The sequence below is a fragment of the Castor canadensis genome, chromosome X (assembly GCF_047511655.1).
Source record: "Castor canadensis chromosome X, mCasCan1.hap1v2, whole genome shotgun sequence".
Classification (NCBI taxonomy): domain Eukaryota; kingdom Metazoa; phylum Chordata; class Mammalia; order Rodentia; family Castoridae; genus Castor; species Castor canadensis.
This window is the reverse complement of record NC_133405.1, coordinates 92,058,734-92,080,094: the sequence shown is the minus strand read 5'-3', so window position 1 is coordinate 92,080,094 and position 21,361 is coordinate 92,058,734. Positions and strand designations below refer to the sequence as shown.

The 21,361-nt window shown below is 43.1% G+C and overlaps 1 protein-coding gene across 5 annotated transcripts in view; it reads left to right on the top strand.

Annotated features, from left to right (window-relative positions):
* Iqsec2 (IQ motif and Sec7 domain ArfGEF 2) overlaps positions 1-21,361 on the top strand; it is an 87,528-nt gene that overhangs the window by 10,598 nt on the left and 55,569 nt on the right. For all 5 annotated transcript variants that reach the window (XR_012444557.1, XR_012444558.1, XM_074063761.1 and 2 more), the window contains exon 2: positions 17,642-17,671. Coding sequence is in view for 3 of the 5 variants with exons in the window: in XM_074063761.1 (XP_073919862.1) it covers positions 17,642-17,671 (30 nt within the window). In the remaining 2 variants the exon portion in view is untranslated. The remainder of the gene's footprint in view (positions 1-17,641; positions 17,672-21,361) is intronic.

The window sequence follows — 21,361 nt, the reverse complement described above, 5'->3', positions numbered from 1 at the left end:
GGAAGATCACTTACTTGAGTCCAGGATTTCAAGGGCAGCCTGGGCAACACAGCAAGACCTCATCTCAAAAAAAAAAAAAAAAAGGCATTGCTGGATGCCAGTGGCGCATGTCTGTAATTTTAACTACTGAGGAGGCAGAGATCAGGAGGATTGAGGTTAGAAGCTGGTCCTGAGCAAATAGTTCAGGAGACCCTATCTTAAAAAAAACCTTCACAAAAAAATGACTGATGGAATGGCTCAAGTAGTAAGAGTGCCTGCCCAGCAAGTGTGAGACCCTGAGTTTAAACCCCAGTGCCACCAAAACACAGAAAGGCAAAAATCAAAGCAACACATATACATAATTTTAAATATATATATTTTTTAATCGATACATAGTAATTGTATATATTTATGGAGTACAGTGTGACATTTTAATATGTGTATACATGTGTAATGATCAGATCAGGGTGATTAGTATATCAATCACCTCAAACATTTATTGTTCCTTTGTGTAGGGATCATTCAAAATCTCTCTACTAGGTAATTTGAAGTATTTCATTAATTGTTGTCAACCATAGTTATCAGACTGTGCTATAGAACAGTAGAGGTTATTTCTCCTATCTACCAGCACCTTTCCCCATCCTCCTTTCCCCCATGCCCTTCCTGGCCTCTGTTCTTTACTTCTGTGAGATCAATTTTTTAGTTTTCACATAGAAGTATGATCATGTGGCATATGCCCAATTATAAAAAGGCAAATAGTACACAAGGACTTGTATAGTAAAGAGCTAGCTTTTTTTGTGGTACTGAGGTTTGAACTCAAGGCTTCACACTTGATAGGCAGGCGCTCTACAGCTTGAGCTACACCTCCAGTCTCTTTTTTTTGATGGTACTGGGTTTGAAATCAGGGCCTCACACTTGCTAGGCAGGTACTGTACCACTTGAGCCACATCTCCAGCCAGGAGTGGTGGTACACACCTGTAATTCCAGCATTCAGGAGGCTGAGACCCTGTCTCAAACAACAAAAACAACAACAAAAACCCAACATCTCTCTGCCTCCCATTTCTTTGTCCCAGGAAGTAGCCACTTTTATCATTTAGTTTTTCTGGTAGTAACTTCATATCTCTAAGTAACATGCTTTGACAGTTGTTTCTTCATTTATCAACTTTAAACATCTCTTGACTTCTTTCTTGTGTGACAAATGAAATTTAACTTATTTATTCTCCCTCATTCCAAATTTTGATAGTTGTGTTATTATTTATGTTCCTCTATTGGTTACATTTGTAACATTATTAGATACTATTTTATACTGTGATTTCTTTTTTTCTTCTTCTTCTTCTTTTGCTTTTTCCAGTGCTGAGGATGGAATTTAGGGCCTCAGGAATGCTAGGCCACCTGACCTCATCCCCAGCCCTCTCAGCAATGTTTCTTTCCTTCCTTCCTTCCTTCCTTCCCTCCCTCCCTCCTTCCTTCCTTCCTTGCTTCCTTCCTTCCCTCCCTCCCTCCTTCCCTCCCTCTTTCCATCCTTCCCTCCCTTTCTCCCTCCCTCCCTTCCTTCCTTTCTTTTCTTTCTTTCCTACTGGGGTTTGAACTCATGGCCTCACACTTGCTAGAGAGGCTCTCTACCACTTGAGCCATGCCCCAAGCTAATGGATTTTTTTTTTTTTTTGCTGGCACTGGGGGTTAAACTCAGAGCCTCATATTTGCTAGGCAGGCATGCTACCACTAGAGCCAGTTCACCAGCCAATTTTCCATAGTATCTTTTAGTTTTCTATGGTATCTTTTTTGGGGGCAGCACTGGGTTTTGAACTCAGGGCCTTGAGCTTGCTAGGCAGGCACTCTATTACTTGAGCCACTCTACCAGTCCTCTATAGTATCTCTTGATCACTTACTTTGTGAGATCCATCCTCCCCTCTATCTTTTCTCTTCTACCTTTCAGGCTCTGTGTTCTGTACTTGTGCATCCAACAAGGCTGATTACATTCACATTCTGTTCTGTAAAAATATAAGGTTTTCAGTGCTTTATCTAGAGAGACTGATTATAGAAGTTGATCACCAATATACTGTTTATGTGATTATGACTATATCGCTATTATTCATTGCAGGGCCAAATAGTGTACTATAATTGCACCTTATTTCCACTCTAGCAGTATCTGTACTCCCAGAAGAATGTTTCTAGCATTTTTTTCCTCAGTCCTGAGGATGAAACCCCAGGGTCTTGCACATGCTAAGGCAAGTGCTCTACCACATGAACTACATCCCCAGGTAAATCAATCTTTCTTTCTCCCTCTCCTTCCCTCCCCCCCTCCCTCCCTTTCTTCCTTTTCCTTCACAGGATCTCACTGTGTATCCTAGGCCTGCCTTTAACTCACAATCCTCCTGCTTTTGCCTCCTGAATGCTGGGATTACAGCTGTGCATCACTACACCTGACTTGAATTTTCCCTTTTTATGCTCTACCGGTTGTTCAAAATCATGCCACCTTTTGCTGTGTTTCATATTTGGACCAGGGCTTGCTTTCTGCATTTATTTATTTTTTTATTTATTTAATCTACTTACCCTCAATGTTGTGTGCATTTCCTTGAAACCATGAGATAATCATAGCACATCTTCTGGCCATATAATTTTATTTGGAGTTGTTTTTTGTTGTTGTTTTGGCTTTGTTTTTTTTTTTTCCTGAGACAGGATCTCACTATGTAGCCCCGGCTGGACTTCAACTCAACCCTTCTGCCTCTGCCTCCCAAATACTGGAGTGTGAACCACCACACTCAGCTAAGAGAGGAACTTTTCAAACTTTGTTCTGAAATATAATATACATACAGAATATCATAAATGATATGACCACACTATAAGTGATATGGTCAATTTTTATATAAACTACTTATTTAACCAACACTCAGATCAATGTCTGTTTTGTTATTCACCATACTTGGTATTCAGGGAGCTGTTTTAATTTGAAAGACTTTGTCTTTTCTTACATTATTCTTTAATAATTGCCTCCACTTTGTTTCCTCTGTTTTTTGGGTTTTTTCCTTTCTAGAATGTCTGCTAGTTGAATGTTGAACATCCTGGATTGATTTTCTAGGTTGCTTACCTTTTCTCTCATATGAATGAGTTAATAGAAAATCTTACTGAGATGTCTGCATATCCAGGCCTTCTTGGCCACTTACTGGCTTTATTTGGTGGAGGGACCCAGAAGGGAGCTGATTGTTATAATGGGTGCTCCACAAATGCCAGAATGAAAAACACTTTATTTGGAGAGGAGTACTAACATGCCACTAGGTGCCCTAATTCATCCTTGATGGTTTAATTCTCTTTTGCAAAGAGCGCTCTGATATTTTGCCTAGGGATGAATGTCAGGAAGTCTAGGGTGACAGGGAAGGAAGAATTTAATTTACTCACTGTAAGTTTATCCTGTCATCAACCCTCTGGTTACTTCTCCCTCTCTAGTACCCACTATCGCCAAGTCTGGAATCATTATGAGCCTCTGCTGGCCCAACTGACTACCTCCTCAACTGCAGCTCCCTATGTGGTATCCTGGGCTCTCTGTCAACTGTGAACTCTCTTTGGTTTGTTTTTGCTTTCAAAATTTGTTGGAATCTCTCACCCATTGATGTCACCCTCTCTCTCCTGTTCTCTTCCCTGGTTTGAGTTCATATTTTATTCCTTCACTTTCATTTTAGTGAGGTTCTGGAAGAGAGAGAAGATAAACATTTATGCTCTTCAGGTACAGATTTAGGCTAAAGCTACTTTTAGAAATGATTGTTTTGCTTTTTCAATCCAGGTAGAAGCTGGAAACTATTAGTAAACCCCTCAGATCATCGAGCCTAGATGACCTTTTGCCCCTGTGCTGCCACTGGCCCCAGCCCCTATCATGAACATTCCACTAGCAGCCTTGGAGTACCCCTTTCCTCAGCCTCTGCCACCTAGATCATGGAGTCAAGGGAATCTCAGCTTGGATTCCCTTGGTGTCAGGAGGAACAGACACATGGATTCTGCCCCCAGCCCTGCCACTGCCTCCCTCTGGAGCCTTAGAGGCTCCTCCTCTGTAGCTTGAGATGCTCTTGGTCTGCTTTGAGTCAGGCTTTTCAAGGATTGGCTGGACGCTAGACAGCAGCCCAGCCTCTTTGCTCAGGCCGTGGGAACATATGGGCCAGAGATGGGCCCCTGTGCACAAGAGGGGCACTTGGAGGCTGAGCTGAAGCTTTTGCAACAGCAGGCTGCTCTAGCTGTTCCCCCTTCCACCCACTCTCTTTCCCATCGTGGCTGAACCTCCATTCCTCTGCTGGAGGCAGAGAGAGGAAAGAAGGGAGGCCTGGAGAGCCAGTTCCATTTTCCCCTGCTTTCTCCTCACCACCCCCAACATAGTGCAGAACTAATCTGGCCTACAGTGCTTGTACCTAGCTTCACTTTACCTTTTGGTGCTTCTCCTTTCTGTCTTTGGGTGATTTGTCTCTTCTAGATGTTCTCACTAAATGTTCTTGATATGGGAGGCCTTGGGCTGCACTGTGTGGAGGGGAGATTGGAAACAGGTGAAGAAGAGAGGTCAAGCTCACAGGCTAGCATGGAAGATGAAGTGCTGCTTGGCTCTGCTATAAGAGAAGGAAGAAGCAACTGTGGCAGTTAAAGCATTGGTTTTGGAGTTAAACAAACCCATATTTGAATCTTGGCTCCACTATTTAGCTGTGTGACTCTGTGTAAATCACATTGCTCATTCTAAGCCTCAGTTTCTCCATCCATATGATGGGAAGAATGACTACCTTGCATGGCTGTGAGGAGGATAACATCATTGTAGGTACCTAATAAATAGTAAGTTGTTTGTTATTTGGATTATTATAGGACAGAATATTCTAAGAACCAGTAAAATCTGCCTATTATATTTATTACGATTATATACTACATAATATTTATGATTGAATGGAGTGTGAGATTAGGGAAGGCAAAGGAGGCAGCACTTGACCTTATCACTTCTTGGGTAAAGCTCCCCCAGGGTTCCCTAGCAATTATAGGGTGAAGTTCATACTCCGCTGCCAGGTCTTCAAGGCTGTCTTGGTTGTAGTCTCTACCTAGCTTTCTATTCTTCAAAATCTACATGTGAGCCATGCACCTGTGGCTCATGCCTGTAATCCTAGCTGCTCAGGAAGCAAAGATCAGGAGGATTGAGGTTTGAAGCCATCCCAGGCAAATAGTTCATGAGACCTTATCTCAAAATTATCCAACATAAAATAGGGCTGGTGGAGTGGCTCAAGTGGTAGAGTGCCTGCCTAGCAAGCATGAGGCTGCAATTTAAACCCCAGTACTGCTATGTATGTATATATATATATATATATCCTTGCCTCTTCATTTCCTGAAAAAAAGTGGTAAATATTTCATTTGATGTCTGAAGCAATCTTTGTTGTCTTCCTCTTCATCATCCTTATCATCCCAGAACGTGTTCAGTGAGTTATGGTAAACAAGGAACATAGGAAGAATAATCAACAAAAGGCTACTGAGCCACTGAAATCAACATGTCCTTCCTTTTGTATCCCTGCCACCATCTTTGCCTTCCATGTTGTTTGGATCCATTGCTAAAAGGGGTTCCAGTATCCACCAAGCTTTCTGATGTGTCCTGAAGTTCATCTAGTTATTCTTTTAATCATCCTCATGGGATTTTTCTTGCATATGACCATTATCTCATCTGCATGCTTCCTACTGACATATCTAGATCTGAATCTTGCTTGAACAGGCCCGTTAAAAAGGAGTTTTCCTCTCTCCATGAATCGACTTTCAAGAGGCTTTTCTTTCACTTTTCACATCATTCTACTTTAGGTGGCACTTGAACTTGGGATGCATATCTACTTCCTCTAGTGCTTTTTCATTTCATTTCCTGGCTCTCATAAGTCTTCATGTCACTTGTGGTCTGGGGATGCTCTTGCATGTTCCTTTGGGTAAGGCTACAGCCCTACTCATCTTTCTTTGTCTTTTTGGCAGTAGTACTGGCGTTTGAACCTAGGGCCTTGCATGCTTTTTAGGCAAGTGCTCTACCACTTGAGCCGTAACACCAGCCCTTTTTGCTTTAGTTTATTTTTCAGATAGGGGCTGGCCTTGGACCATGATTCTCCTGACTATGTCTCCTGAGTAGCTGAGGTTACAGGCATATGCCATCACACCCAGCTTGAGTTTTTTAGCGGTACTAGGGTTTGAACTCAGGGTCTTGTGTGCTAGGCAAGTGCTCTACCTCTTGAGTCATGCCCCACCCCCAGCCCAGCTTGTTTTTTGAAATATGGTCTTACTAACTCTTTTTGGCCTGGGCTGTCCTTGAACTGGGCTCCTCCTATCTTTGCCTCCCAAGTAACTGGGATTATGATTGTGCTCCATCATGCCTGGCTCCACTTGTCTTACTGACCACCCTATTTCCTGTCCTAACCCTGCCCTCGAATTGTACCAAATTTTTTATCTATTAGGCTTCATTCTTTTTCCCCACCTTTATTCTGGCTGTTCCCATAACCAGATGCCTTTTCCCATTTGTCTATGTGGCAGCTAGCCACTTGACTTCTGAAGAGCACTGCCTGTTCACCTTACATTGTCCCAAGCACTTGGAAACTGAATAAAACAGATGAAACATCTTCCCTGTGTAGCTTACTTTCTAGTATGTCTATGTTGGGCCAAGGACAGAAAAGGAAACAAATAAGAAGGTACATATATCAAATATTGGTAAGTTCTGGGGACAAAAATAAAACTAAGCAGGGGAATGGGGCATGCAGAAGAGCAAATCAACTCAGCCACAGCCAATATTTGCACAATCATTATTAGCCCGTCTTTCCTTGCTTAAGAATTTCCCAGTATAATCAGATGTTCTTTATCATCATAATGCTCCCAACAGCCTTGAGTTACTGCTATCACCGAGTCCATTATAGTGATGAGAAAACTGAAACTTAGAGACGTACATCACATAGTTAGGAAAGGGCAGGGCTGGGATTTAAATCTAGGCCCATTTGACCCAAAGCCTGTGCTCATAACTACTGTATCACTTTCTAAGCCTTACCACAATTCTCTGAAGTTGGAATTGTCATACCCATTTTATATCTGGGAAACTGAATTCAGAGAGGAAAACGAACTCACCCATAGTTGCACAGCTAATGAATGGATTTGAACCCAGATCTGTCTAGGTACTTCTACAAACCCTGAGGTCTAGTGATCTTTGAACTTGCTTGCATCTACATTACAGGACCTAGGCAGTTGAATTGAATCCCTTGGCCTTCCCCACTTCTCTTCCCACCTGTAGTTAATGTGGAACCTTGAGATAGGAATGGACACCTCAGCCCATATAGTCACACTCTTTCTATCTACCCTTCCCCTTTGGTCACCCTTGAGCCTAGTAGATAGACCTGCATAATAAGGACACACTACTCTTAAAAGTAAGCGCAAGAAATTTGGGCAAGGAATTCTGGGGTCCTGGATACCTGGAGTGTGGTCTAGAACTGATAGGGCCAAAAGGCCTGATGGGTATGGCTCCTTGACCCCATTGATACTTTGCTTTGTGGGAAGGGAACCCTGAAGTGTGGGGCCTGGTGTAGGAGCCTCTGTTTCTTAGTATAGCCCATGATACTGCCATCTGTGATAGACTGGGCTCCAGATCCTGTTTGGCTTCCTGAGCTAAGTCCTGCTTTGCAGTGAAGGAGGTAGAGGGGTGTTTCAAGGGCCTGGTCCTTCAAGATCTCTGGCCAGTAAAGAATGGAGCCTTCATAGCAAGCCATGGTGGACATACATACAGATATTCAGGGCATCCTTCACAGTATTTTGTTCATAGCACTCAGGATACTTTATTTCTGAGTAGCTTTAAAAAATTGTACATTGAATGCATTCTTCCATTTGAAAATTTAGGAAACCTTGGACAAGTAAAGGAGAAAAATATTACACATAATTAAAACACAGAGGCAGCCACTCTGAACAGTTGATATATTTCCCTCATTCTCTGCATTTTTTTCATGTAGCTAAAATAATTTTGTACACACAAGATTTTCTGGCTTTTTCATTTGCACATTTCTTCATGTAACTGCATATTCTTTGTTGCCATCATTTTTAGTGGCCACTGATAAGCCATAATGTACTTAACTATCCTCTGCATGTAGGGCATGGAAGTGCCCCCCCCCCATTTTTTTACTGGTTTAAATCACACTGCAGTAGGCTTTATTGCATACACGACTTTAAGGAATCTTACAACTTTTGGAGAACTGACCTTGTGTAGGAGCAGTTGTATCCATCCAGCTTATTTCCTTTTCTGGATGGTCCTTCTGGCTGGGTCTGATTCATTTTTATAGTCATTTGTTTATTCATTCATTCTGTTACCACGTATTCACTCTGTACTTCTGTGAACCAGATACTGATAACTGGGGTTATGGCAGAAATGAGACATAGTTCCAGACCACCAGGAGCTTCCAGTCTGCCAAGAGAGTTAGGCATGTTTGAGATGAGCAATTTCAAAACTTTTTTGTGGTGCTAGAATTTGAACTCAGGGCCTTGCACATGAAGTGCCCTACCACCCTGAACTGTGCCCCAGACCCTTTTGTTTGTATTTTGCTTTTTAATATTTTTTTATTTTCTGTCTTTTATTAGTGTATATTAATTGTACAAAGGAGTTTCATTGTGATATTTCCATACTTGCATACAATGTAATTTGATCAAATTCATCCCCACTATTATTCTTTGTTACTCATCCCCCCTTAAAATAATTTCATTATTTTATTTTCATACTTGTGTATGAAGTACTTTGATCATATTCACCAGGGCCGAGCAAGAGGCAAGAAAAGGATACTGTGGGAGAATAGAGCAGGGGCTCCTAACCCAGCCTAGTGATGAGAACATGTGTTTCCTGGAGGAGGTGGTGCCTAAGTCATGGGGGATAATTAGGAGTTGACTGGAATAAAAAAGAGAGCTTCCAGTTAAACACGATAAATTGAATAAACCTAATTGTCTTGGTCGTGTCCTCAAATCCCACTAAAATATGAGTAAAGGAATAAAAAAGATATAAGCTCATAAGGCCTCAGATGATGACCAGAAGTAAACTATTCCACTTTGAGGACCCCAGCAATGCTCAGGAGGCAGGGTGAATTACGGACCTAAACACAGTCTGTTTCTCTTGGGCCTTCCTCAACTCCATCCAGTCAGAGACTCTCCCCGCCTCCAATCTCATCACTGCAGGTGAAAGTTGATTCTTTGGAAAAATTGAAGTTAAGAGGCTTTGTCCTTGAGAACACCAAGCACAGTGGAGGATGGAATGAAACATGGCTATAAGCAAAGGAATCTGCAACCTAAAATGATGGGACCCGCCATCATTCTTCCACTCCACCACTTCCAGGACACCAAAGTCAGGCACACAAAGAAATCAAAGGATTCTTCTCTGGAAGAACTGAGCAATCCCCCAGAAAAGGCCTCCAAAACATGACATTTAGGAGACTTCCAACAAAAGAACAGGCTTTCAGCTAATAATTCCCTAGGGAAGCCCACCTCCTGGCAAGTTCCACCTGCACTCTGAGCTTCTGCACAGCTTTGTAGCATCATGGGAACCAATTGCCAAGGATCGCCATCCAAAGACCCTTAAGTTATGTATTTTTTATTTTATGTAAAGTAAGCCTTAATACAATTGATGTTTTTTAAAAAACTGAGTTCTAAGTGGCCAGAGATTATCATATAGTCCAAAGCTATATGAAGAATATCATAAATCTGGAAGCCAGAAAAAGCAAACAAACCAAAGGAAGAAACTTGGAGGGAGCACTTGTAATGAAGGGAGAAGAAGGAACCTGGGAAATGAAGAATAGTAAGAGCCCAAGTAAACATTTCAGTAGGATTAGAAAATAAAAGGTGAGGAGATATCCTAGGAATCACAATAAGAAGATGAAGAGAAGGACAACAGAAGAGAAAATCAGAGGATCAATTGACAAACTCCCCTGTCTAACAGTAGGAGCTCCAGAAATAGAAAATGGAATAAACAGCAGGAAGGAAATTCTCAAAGACATAATGCAAGAATATTTCCTAGAACTGAAGATATGAAAACTGCTGAGTACCTCGCAAGATAATACAAAGGCCTACACCAAGATATGCCACCGTGACATTTCAGAATACCAGGGATTAAAGAGAAGATCCTACAAAGGATCATTAAAAAGAATAAGGACTGGAGGTGTGGCTCAAGTGGTAAGAGTACCTGCTTTGCAAGTGCGAAGCCCTGAGTTCAAAACCCCAGTCTTACCAAGGGGGGAGAAAAAGAATGGCATTGGACTTCTCAACAGTGGCACTGAAAGCTAAGAGATGATGGAGCAGTTTCATCAGTATTCTAAGAAAACTAGCTTGGAAAAGGATTTCCACTAGAAGCTGAATTGCCAACCAAGAGCAAGGGTTTCATTAAAAAAAAAAACCATTTTGACATAGAAGGTCTAACAATCTTTTGTCCTATGCCTCCTTTCTTAGGAAGCACTAGAAAATGTGCTCCAGCAATATATGGACATAACCTCAGAAAAAAACCACAGAATCTAGGACACACGCAATTAAGCACAGAAGACAGGGAAGGGATTCCCCTGGATGATGGAGAAGAGAGAAGGTCTTAGGGCAACACCTGGGCAGGCAGGCAGTCTAGATTGCAGCAGGAGGATGGATGTCTCTAAGAGGGAAAATTATCTGATGGATTACCTTATGTGTCAAGACATTTTGAGATGAGAATTGCACTTCTGACAGAGTTTGGGGAGAAATTGATCATTTGTCTGAAGAGGATTAAGGAAACAAAAAAATAATGGACAGTAGTCAATACCAGAAAGAATACAAAATTGCCATCCTTAGCACCTCAAAAGGAAAAAAGTTATATAGGAAAGGAAATGTAATTATATCACAACCAGTTTTTTTTACAGTGCTGGAGATTAAATCCATGGAAATGTAATTATATGTGACATGATTTATCCATTACTGATTAAACTTTCCTAATCTGAAAGTCTCAAATCCAGAATGCTCCAAAATTCCACATTTTGAGTGCTGATTTATTTCATGCACAAAATTATAAAAAAGATTGTATAAAGATTACCTTCAAGTTATGTGAATAAGGTATATATGAAACATAAATGAATTTCATGTTTAGACTTAGATGTCATCCCCAAGTTATCTCATTGTATATATGCAAACATTCGAAAATCTGAAAAATCTCTGAAATCCAAAACATTTTTAGTTCCCCCAGTGTTTTGGATAAGGAATATCCAACTGTATTAGTATCCATGCAGTCATAATAAAGTCAACCACCAACAATGATTTAACTCAAACTATGTGACAGAACTGTAAAGGTAGAATGAGAGGAGAAATACACGTGTACTGAGTGACACCTGATATGAATGGAATGGTCAGTTTGCAGTAATAGGTGTAAAACAGCCATTAAAGACCCATGGTAGTGGTAGGGTGTGGTAAGGAAGTTATATCATCTTGCTGCATTATAGGAATTCAGAATATTATGTAGAAAACCGAAAAAGCAAATCAAGAAGTAGAAGAATTTGGGGGCGGGGAGGATAAAGAAGAGTGGTGGAGGGAGTGAATTCAAGTATGATATATTTGATACACTGTAAGAACCTTTGTAAATGCCACAGTATACCCCCACCCAGCACAACAATAAAGGGAAAATAAAATAAAATATGTATATGTATATGTGTTTTAAAATGAGGATGTAAATGCTGAAAAATCAGTGAAAAGAGTTGAAAGGGTGTTGCCTTTGAAAGTGGGAATTGGGGGTGTAGAGGGATAGAGCAGGGTATTTGTGTTTTTCTTAATAATTCCTGCAGTGCTATGTGACTTGAAATTCTATAGATATGTATGACCTTGGTGAAAAGTAAAATTAAGCCAGATGCTGGTGGCTCACACCTGTAATCCTAGCCACTGGGAAGGCAGAGATCAGAAGGATCATGGTTTGAAGCCAGCCCAGGCAAAGAGTTCGTGAGACCCTATCTTGAAAATACCCATCACACACACACACACACACACACACACACACACACACACACACACACGGGCCAGTGAAGTGGCTCAAGTGGTAGGGCACCTGCCTAGCAAGCATGAGGCCCTGAGTTTAAATCCTAGTGCCACAATAAATAAATAAATAAATAAGGACAATCCAGGTTTGTTGGCATAAGCCTATAATCCCACTTGAGTGATAGAGGCAGGAGGATGATGAGTTCAAGGCCAGCCCGAGCTACATAATAGTAAGACTCTGTCCCCCCGACAAAAACCTAAAAATTCCCAAACAAAACCCAAACACATAAGAAGAAAAAAAAGATGAAGAAGCTGGGTGCTGGCACCTCATGCCTATAATCCTAGCTACTTAAGGGATGGAGATCAGGAAGATCATGGCTGCAGGCCAGACAGGGTGGGAGATAGAGGGATAGTGGTGGGCAGTTAGCGAGACCCTCATTTCAACCAATAACTGAGCATGGTGGTATGCATCTATCATCCCAGCTACACAAGAGGCTGAGATCAAGAGGATTGTGGTTCTAGGCCAGCTCAGGCAAAAAGTTCATGAGATCCCTTCTCAACAGGAAAAGCTGGGCATGGCGGGGTATGCTTGTCATCCAGCTACTATGGGATGCATAAATAGGAAGATTGCAGTCTAGGGCTGCCTGGGCAAAAAGTAGGACTCTATCTCAAAAATAACCAGAGCAAAAAGGGCTGGAGGCGTGGCTCAATTGGTAGAGTACCTGCCTAGCATGCGCGAAGCACTGAGTTCAAACCCCAATACTGCCAAAAAAAAGAAAAAGGAAAGAAAACGACACATAAAGACTGCGGAAGTAACTCAGTGGTAGAGCGCCTGGATAGCATTCATGAGTCCGAGTTCTACCACCCCCCAGCACTACCAAAGACAAGAAAAGCAAAAAGACATACAAAGCCAGGTATGGTGGCCCATATCTGGAATCACAACTACTTAATATGCTGAGACAAGAGGATCTCTTGAGCCCAGGAATTCAAGGCCAGCCTGGGCAACGTAAGCAAGAACCCATCTCAGAAAAAAAAAAAAAAAAGACACACAATACAATGTCAAAAATGGATTGGTGCTGAGCACCAGTGACTTATGCCTGTAATCCTAGCTATTTGGGAGGCTGAGGTTGGGAGGATGGCAGTTCAGGGCCAGCCTGGGCAAATCATGTGTGACACCCCATCTCCAAAATAACCAGAGCAATTTTGAACTGGAGGTGTGGCACAAGCACTAGAGCACCTGTTTTACAAGTGTGAAGCACTGAGTTCAAACCCCAGTCCTACCAAAAAAAAAAATGGACTGGTAATACTTTAAAAATATAAAAATCAACTCAAAAAATAAATAAAAGGGTTGAAAATGAGACTTGCTTTTGTTAAGATCCTTTTTTCAATTTGATTTTAAGCAATGTTTATGTATTATTCAATAAAATTGAAAAATTATTTTAAAACTGGAAGGCAGGGCAAGCATGGTTCAAATAGCAAATACTAGATGTGCTCAAAAGATAACTGGGAAGGTGTGATGAGATTTAGGGTTTTAGAGAGGTAGGTTTTGATTGGTAGGGAGGTCTGTGGGGAAATTATTGAATGTTCATAGCAGGAGAACTGCATCAACTGATTTTTTGCTTTAGAATGTTCTTTTAGCAATGTACGAGAGAGGAGTTGTCCATTGAAGACACTTGCAATTTGATATTCAGGAGGGAAGGTGATTGGCTGACCCAGGATTGATTCTCAGCTTTTGGAAAGACTTGCATGATCCCTGGGCTGGGGTACTTGGCTATTTTTCCTCAGGACTCCTGGAAGGAGCCCTATTCAACAATTGCCTTTCAATTCTCATTTTAAAAATATTTAACTTCATTCATGTCCAACCTCCTTTTTGTTGTTGGACATGTGATCTTTTTTTTTTTCCTTTCTTCATTTTGAGGTGCTAGGAATGGAACCCAGGGCCTTGTGCATGCTAGGTAGGCACTCTACCACTGAACTGCATCTGCAGACCTGGGCACATGACAGTTTAGACACATTACTCAAATCCTGGCTAGAGGTTCAGTCTACCTCAATCAGGTGACTGCTTATCCCACTTATTTATTTATTTATTTTTGGCGGTACTGGGGTTTGAAGTCAGGGTCTCATGCTTGCTATGCAGGCACTCTACTTGAACCACTCCACCAACCCTATTTTTGTGTTTGGTATTTTTGAGATAGGGTCTTGCAAACTATTTACCCAGGGCTGGCTTCAAACTGCAATCCTCTTGATCTCTGCCTCCTAAGTTATAGATAGGATTACAGGCATGAGCCATCAGCACCTAACCATATCTCACTTATGATATATTTTGTGTTTAATTAGCTTAGGTTTCAGAGACAACCTTGTTTATCTAATTCAAGGTTCTTGGAGAGAGTCTCCATGTTTTCCCCAATTACTACTTATACTTGGCTGGGAGGATCAAAACCAGAAGCAGGGGGAATCCAGCCTGGAGGCAAGGGCAGAAACTCTAGTGTAGCAAACGGAGGGCCACCATTCTTTTCTCTCTGTCTCTTTTTTTTTTTTTTGGTTATACTGGGGTTTGAACTTAGGACTCCATGCTTACTAGGCAGACACTCTACCACTTGAGTCACTCCACCAACCCTTGGTCTCTATTCTTTTCAGTCATTCTGCTCTGTTGTGCCCATAAGTCCCCCAAAGGTTCAGGTATTTTCCATATTCTGCCATTTATTCTCCCATCTTCCCAATTTTTTTTTTTTGTGATACTGGGGTTTGAACTCAGGGCCTGCACCTTGAACCACTCCACCAGCCCTTTGTTGTGATAGGTTTTTTTCGAAATAGGGTCTTGCAAACTATTTGCCTGGGTTGGCTTTGAACTGCTATCCTCCTGATCTCTGCTTCCTGAGTAGCTAGGATTATAGGCGTAAGCCACCGGTGCCCAGCCCATCTTCCTAGTTGCCTCTGTACCTGGAAGCTGCAACATTAAATCATTGGTCAGATTACATGCCCAGGTTTTTGGTTCACAAAATATGGTCACTATACTCAAAGACTTCATTAACTTACTATTTATTAAGCCTCATTACTGGGGCTGGGAACTGGCCTATTGAAGTCTTTTGATAATCTGGAGATCCTAAGTGGCCTTTTGTTGACAGAAGACTGTGGGGAGTAGCAGAAGAAATTGATTTCTTTTGCTGACATGGATGACAAAGGGGGATCTAGTCCTTGGGTCTTTGCTTCTACATGTGGACAGCTGAGCTTAATTAATAAAAGAGAAAAACCATGGGGTTCTGAAGAAACTAAATATTTTAAGGCCTGAACATTGCTTGGAACTCAGTTAACACAGCCCTATCATTTTGCAGATAAGGAACCAAGGTCCAGAGAGAAGTGACTGGTCCAAGTTCATAGTGCCAGTTAGGGAAGATGCCATAATAAACCCAGCATTCTTTCTATGAGTCTGAACTACCTCCCAGAAGAATGGTGGTCCACCTTCATGAAGTAGGAGGCAGATTGACCATTTGACAGAGCATGGGCCCCTGAAGAGGCCAATGTAGTGGATAGTACTGCATTGATAATTTCCATACATAATATGTTAAATGCACAAAGAGTGATAGACCCTTGAGGTGAGCTGCACCCCTACATTGAAGGTCATATGATGCTGTCTCCTCAGACTAGTAAGAATCAGTCCATAGTGAAGAGAATTGGCTAGTTCACTCTGCATCATGACTTGGAGCTCTTTCCCCATTCACTACCATCTTGAGGACAATAACACATCACATTGAAATACTTTAGGAAAGGAGCAGAAGTACTATGTCTGGAACATAGTAAATGCTCAATAATTGTTCATGATGATGGTGTTGAAGGTGACTATATATGTTGCATAAACCCTAATGTAGATAACGGCAAGTGACTAGTCTGTGAGCTCCATGAGGGGTTGCTTTCCCAAGTCAGGGCCTGGTGTAGTCAATTGAAGAAATATATATGCTGGGTTTGGGGATGGGTGGTTAGTAAGGCGCCCAGCCTCCTTATGCAGAGGGTTAGTGTTAGGAAGAGAGGCTGAAGGGCTTGGCCTCCATTCTATAGGCAGCTGCGGAGTCATTGAAGTTCAGTGTCTCAGATCAGGTTCCTAAGAATAATTGGGCCAGGCTTCAGAAGCAATCTTGTTGCTGCAGAGTGAGATAGAAAGTTTTAATAAATGTGTTGAAGTGCTTTGTGGCCCTGGTCCTCTGTTCCTTTAGGGTACCGAAAAGGCTGAAGGTTGGTAGCGCTGTCATCCACTGAGTATGTACCATGTGCCAGGCACCTTTGAACTTCAAAGCCACTCACTCCATAAAAAAGAGGAAGTGATTCTCTTCACCGTTCCTATACTGCCCCTTTTACTGAATAAAAAAACTGAGACTCTGCTTAGTGAGGTGACTTCTCCCTGAGAATATGGCTATCAAGTAGTTTAAGTGCTGTACTCACTCAACATCCTGACTCTTGCCTGCCTTAACTCACTGATGGGGCCTCCATTCATTCTTTCAACAAATGCTCTCTCAAGCTCCTCCTCACCTCCGTATGTGTCCCTCTGTCATTTGGCACTCAGGGTAGATGTTAGGTGGACTTTCCCCTGCCAACCCATCTTGGTTCTCTCAGCTGAGGCCAGAGTCTGTGATGTGATCATCTCTGAGTCCTTTACAGCCCAGACTGGAGCAGATGGGAGGCCTGGGGTGAAGGGAGGGAGGAAGAAGACAGCCAGGAAGAAGAGGAAGGCTGCTTCTCACACTCTGCCACTTCCAAAGTCCCTGGTCCTCCTTCTTCCACACCCTTGTCCCCCAACATACCAGCTCCTCTGTCCTAACCTCCCTTAAACAAGTGAATGTGAACACATACACACATGTCCATATGCACACACACAGGTGTTTGTTTGCACATGCTCACACATTCCTCTCAGTAAGGAGGAAGAGAGGGAAGGGGAGTGGTTCAGAATTCACTCATTCCCTCAGAGCTGTTCCCCACTCCATTTGCTTCTCTTGCCCTTCTTTTGCCTCTGAGTGGGCCTCACAGTGAAGATGGTAGACCAATGTAGTAGAAAAGAGCCCAACAGCTGACTCATTTACCCTCTCAGCTTCATTCTCTTCATCTGGAAAATAAGCAGGTTGGACCAGGCAATTGGCAAATCCTCTTGTATGTGGTTAATAATACCTGGCATTTGTCTACTGGGTCTCAGAGAGCTTAATTATCCCAACAGCTCTGTGAGGATTGGCTTTGTGTTACAAATGGGGAGACTGAGGCTCAAACTCAGCAAGATGAAGTGACTGTCCCAGGTCACAGGGCTGGTAAATGGCAGAGCTGTATCTGAGTCTAGGTCTTTCTGTGTTTAAAGCTCAGGCTTTGCCCCTGCAGCTGCTAGCTGCTTTTCAGGCCACTTTGAGGAAAGCCACACTACACATTGTGACCCATTAGGTCTCTTGCTATTGGTTCCTGGTACCTCTTTGATGTCATCTTCAATCACCCTTCCCCTGTTCACTCCAACCCAGGCACCCTGTCTTCCTTCCTCCCCGTTCCTCCAACTGGCTAGGCCCTCACCATCTCATGGCCTTTGTACTTGCTAGTCTCCTTGCATGAATGAAATACCCTCTCATTTTCATGATGTGCATTAGGCCCCAAGGTTACTACATAGGTGGTGGGAAAGAGTAGAGCACATTTGTTGACTGTTGGTTCTTTCCTGTTTCCCTTTCAGATCTGATGGTGAGAACTCCAGAACAGTCAGGTCAGTACCTCGTTTCTTTAGTAGTAGTAGATGGGGCAGTGCCTGGGATGGGGGTGGAGGCTCTGGTTTATTACTTTTGGTACCCATGGGCATGGGTGGGGGTCAACTCCAGGGTTCTTCCCCCCCTTGGTGTTAAGGGTGGGTATGAAGTGGAGTGGGAGAACAGGCTGAATGTGGCAGGTACAGGGAGGGGGTTGAAGGCTGTTCTTTGGTCTCTCTGACCCTACCTGACTCAGTAGCTTGACTGAATACTGCAAGGGCTCATAGGAGCTGGTTACATATGAAAGCTGATCTCCGAAGAGGTCAGCTCTGGACCTGAGACCTTTTCTACCTTCTCCCAGGTGAAGAGGGACTGATGGATGCTGGGCTTCCCTGGTGTAGCATTCTCCTACCCTGAACCATACCAGCCTGAGTAGTGGGATTTGGATGGACTTTGGAGTGATACATTCTAGGCATTAGAAATATATATGATGGCGACAAGAAAACTTTTTTTTGCATGCTTGGTTTAAAAGTTTACAAGCTTCAGTAAGCTTTAAAGGTGTGATCAATTGCCACTTGAGGAGGCAGGAATAAAACTGGTAGAGACTGGAACTCTTTGTGCATTTCTCAGGCTTTTACCCATCAGAAGTCTCATGAAGGCGGAGGTAGAATGATAATGTGGAAATGATAGGGGGCTCAGGGTGTGGCCCAATCAGTTTTAGAATCCATACTGGGGACTATGGGATGAGTGTTTAAGATGAGATGGGCCCAGGCAGCAGAGATAGTCAGTCCCAGCCAGGGCTGCCACTAGCATATACTACAATCTTTGTGATGACTAGAAAAATGTGCCCTTCTGAATGGATCAATTGGAAAAATGTTCCCTTTCCTCTGGGTCATCTCACCAGGCAACCCAGTTTGTTGACCATAGTACAGGTTGAACATCAGTCCCTATTCATGCCTTCTTGGCTATGACCCTTTGTGCAGGACAGAACTTGCTCAACCATATGCAACAGCACAGGTCTTGTCATTTAGACAGTGGATATGGGCTGGAGGCAGAGGATGCCAGCCCACAGATGGACACACTCTTTCTTAGCATCCCAGGCAGGGGGTCTGGGGTTAATACACTGATGCCTAGGTCAAGGCAGTGGGACATATGCACACCAAGGCAGCATTAAAGCAGGGAGAATGTGATGGACGCAATCAGCCCCAGTGTCCAGGCAAGGGGTATATGATAGTACATAATTAGTCCCAGCATGCAGCCAAAGAACATGGCACAGGCACAGTTTGTCCTAGCATTTAGGAAGGCACTTGTCTAACAAAGGATGTATATCTCACTGTTCCACTGTGGGTTTGTAGCAAGGTGACCTAGACTGACCCTGAGCCCAAGTCTCATACAGGAATCTCTGATGATGTGTCTGCTACTTAGGAACCAGATTGAAGACATCTCTAGTTCTCAGCTCTTCCCAGCAGGGGAATTCCTAGGATCTTTAGCTCAGGGTATTTAATAAAGATCATAATCATAAGTCATATGTCTTTCATAAGCATAAGTCATAAGCCAACATATGTTGGGCCTTTATAAGTTGTTAGGGACTTTCTTTTGTTTGATCCTCCCAGTTACATTGCAGGTGGAACTTGGCTTGGCCTTACCATCATTATTTTACAGTTGAGGAAACTGAAGCTCAGGGTAGTTTATGAGTTTTACCTACAACCATGTAACTAATATATGGCCAAGCCAGGATTCAAACCCAGGTCTGTCTGGCACCAAACCAGAGCCCTGTCCACACTATCACTGTGGGAACTCTTGACAGCCTTGCAAATAATGTCCTCATCCTAACCCAAACATTAGTAATCATAGCAATTATCATTGATAATCATTGACTCCTCACATACTTAAAAACTTTGAATATGGTCTTATTTAATGAATACAGAAGCCCTGTTAGACATAAATTATGAGCCCCGATGAGGAAAAGGAGGTTCCAAGAGGGTCAATGACTTGCCTAGGGAAAGAAGAGCAATGGAGCAGGGTGGAATTTGTCTGATTCATACCTTGGGCTCTCTGGTTCTAAAGCCAGTTTAGATTTTACTCAGACTTTCTTCTTGACATCTATCCTGGGCCCATGGTCAAGGATGCTATAGAAGCCTTAAACTCAGCAGGCAGGTCAAACTCAGCATAGCATGTGTGGGGTAAAATCTTGCAAAATGGTGGCAAAACCCTTTAATTTGGAAGCAGGAGTGGGTGGGGCCCTCTGAGGATGTTCGCAGGCCCTACATATAAATTTTCCAGTCCATTCCAGTTAGGAGTCAGGGAGAGCTTCCTGGAGCAGGTGGTGTTGGAGCAGGGCTGTACAGGGCTGACTTTGAGTAAGGAGAGTCCCTGGAGGTGGAATCAGCATGCATAGGAAAGCCAGGGGTGTGTTTAAAGATAGAGCAGTCAGCTGGGCTAAAACAGAAGATCTGGGCAGAAAAAAAGCAACTACTAAATTTCAGAACACTGGTCAGGGATGGGGCACAGAAATCTTCTATCAGCAGTGGGGAGCTGAGGAAGTTGGAGAGGCTAGGTTCTGTAGCGTTAAAGAAGGGCAGAAGTTTTAGATCCAGGCTCAGGATTCCACTTATGGCTAGGTTGTTTTCTGGTTACATGACTGGGCAAATTTGTTTGTCCCTTAGAACCCCAGTTACCTCATCCAATAAATGTGCGTGCGTGTGTGTGTGTGTGTGTGTGTGTGTGTGGAGAAGGGTGAGGAGGGTAGAAGATATACCAAGGAAGGGAATCAGGCCTTGGCTGTTATGAAAACTGAACAGCAAGGAATGAGCAGGGTAGGTGGATTGCAAACCGTGCATGGCAGGGCCCGGGCATGAGAGCTTCTAAGTATTGGGTGCCAGAGGAAGTGTGAAGTCTAATTAGAGATGAACAGCTGATGATGGGGAAGGGACGGGGACAGAGGTAGGTTCCTGGACTGCCCATGGATCCCTGAGAACTTTTTTTTTTTGCGGTACTGGGATTTGAATTCAGGGCCTCATACTTGCTAGACATGCTCTCATAGCACTTGAGCCACTCCATCAGCCTGATCCCTGAGAACTTGTCAGACCTAAAGGCACCTTAAGTCAAGATCCAGAGAGGGACTGGCCATGGTTCAGGGATGAAGCTAACTATCATTAGAGCCTGCTTCCTAGCTGTGTGTTCTTTGGAGTCACTTAACTAATCTGGTCCTTAGATTCGCTTTGGTAAAATGGAAACAATAATTCTGACTTCTCTGAGTTGATGAGCAAACTTAAAGTAAAGCAATGCTCAGCATAAAATAGTGATTCAACAAATTGCAGTGTCCTATGTCCTTTCCTAGTCCTTCCCTAACCCCATCCATTGGAATAGAGTCAAGCTGGGAAAATGTGGGCAAGTATAGAACTTGAAAACTGATGGGTAGGAGAGGCCTGATGGATCTCCTCACCAGAAGATGAAGGAGTCCAGTTTCAAGGGCATCACTGGCAGTGAGGGATCAGGCTAGAACTCCAGGACCCTGGGGACCAGGCTGGGGTTGCTAGGCACGCAAGGATGAGAGCCAGAGGAGGTGGCCTGTTGCTAGGGAAGGAGGGAGGGGGTGGGGGAGCCACTGACACCCTCAGAGCCAGGGACGTCCCCATGGCAACGGGAGCCGCTGCAGTCTGGAGGAGAAGTGAGAGGAGGAGCCACTGCTGGCTTTGTTCCTAGAGGAG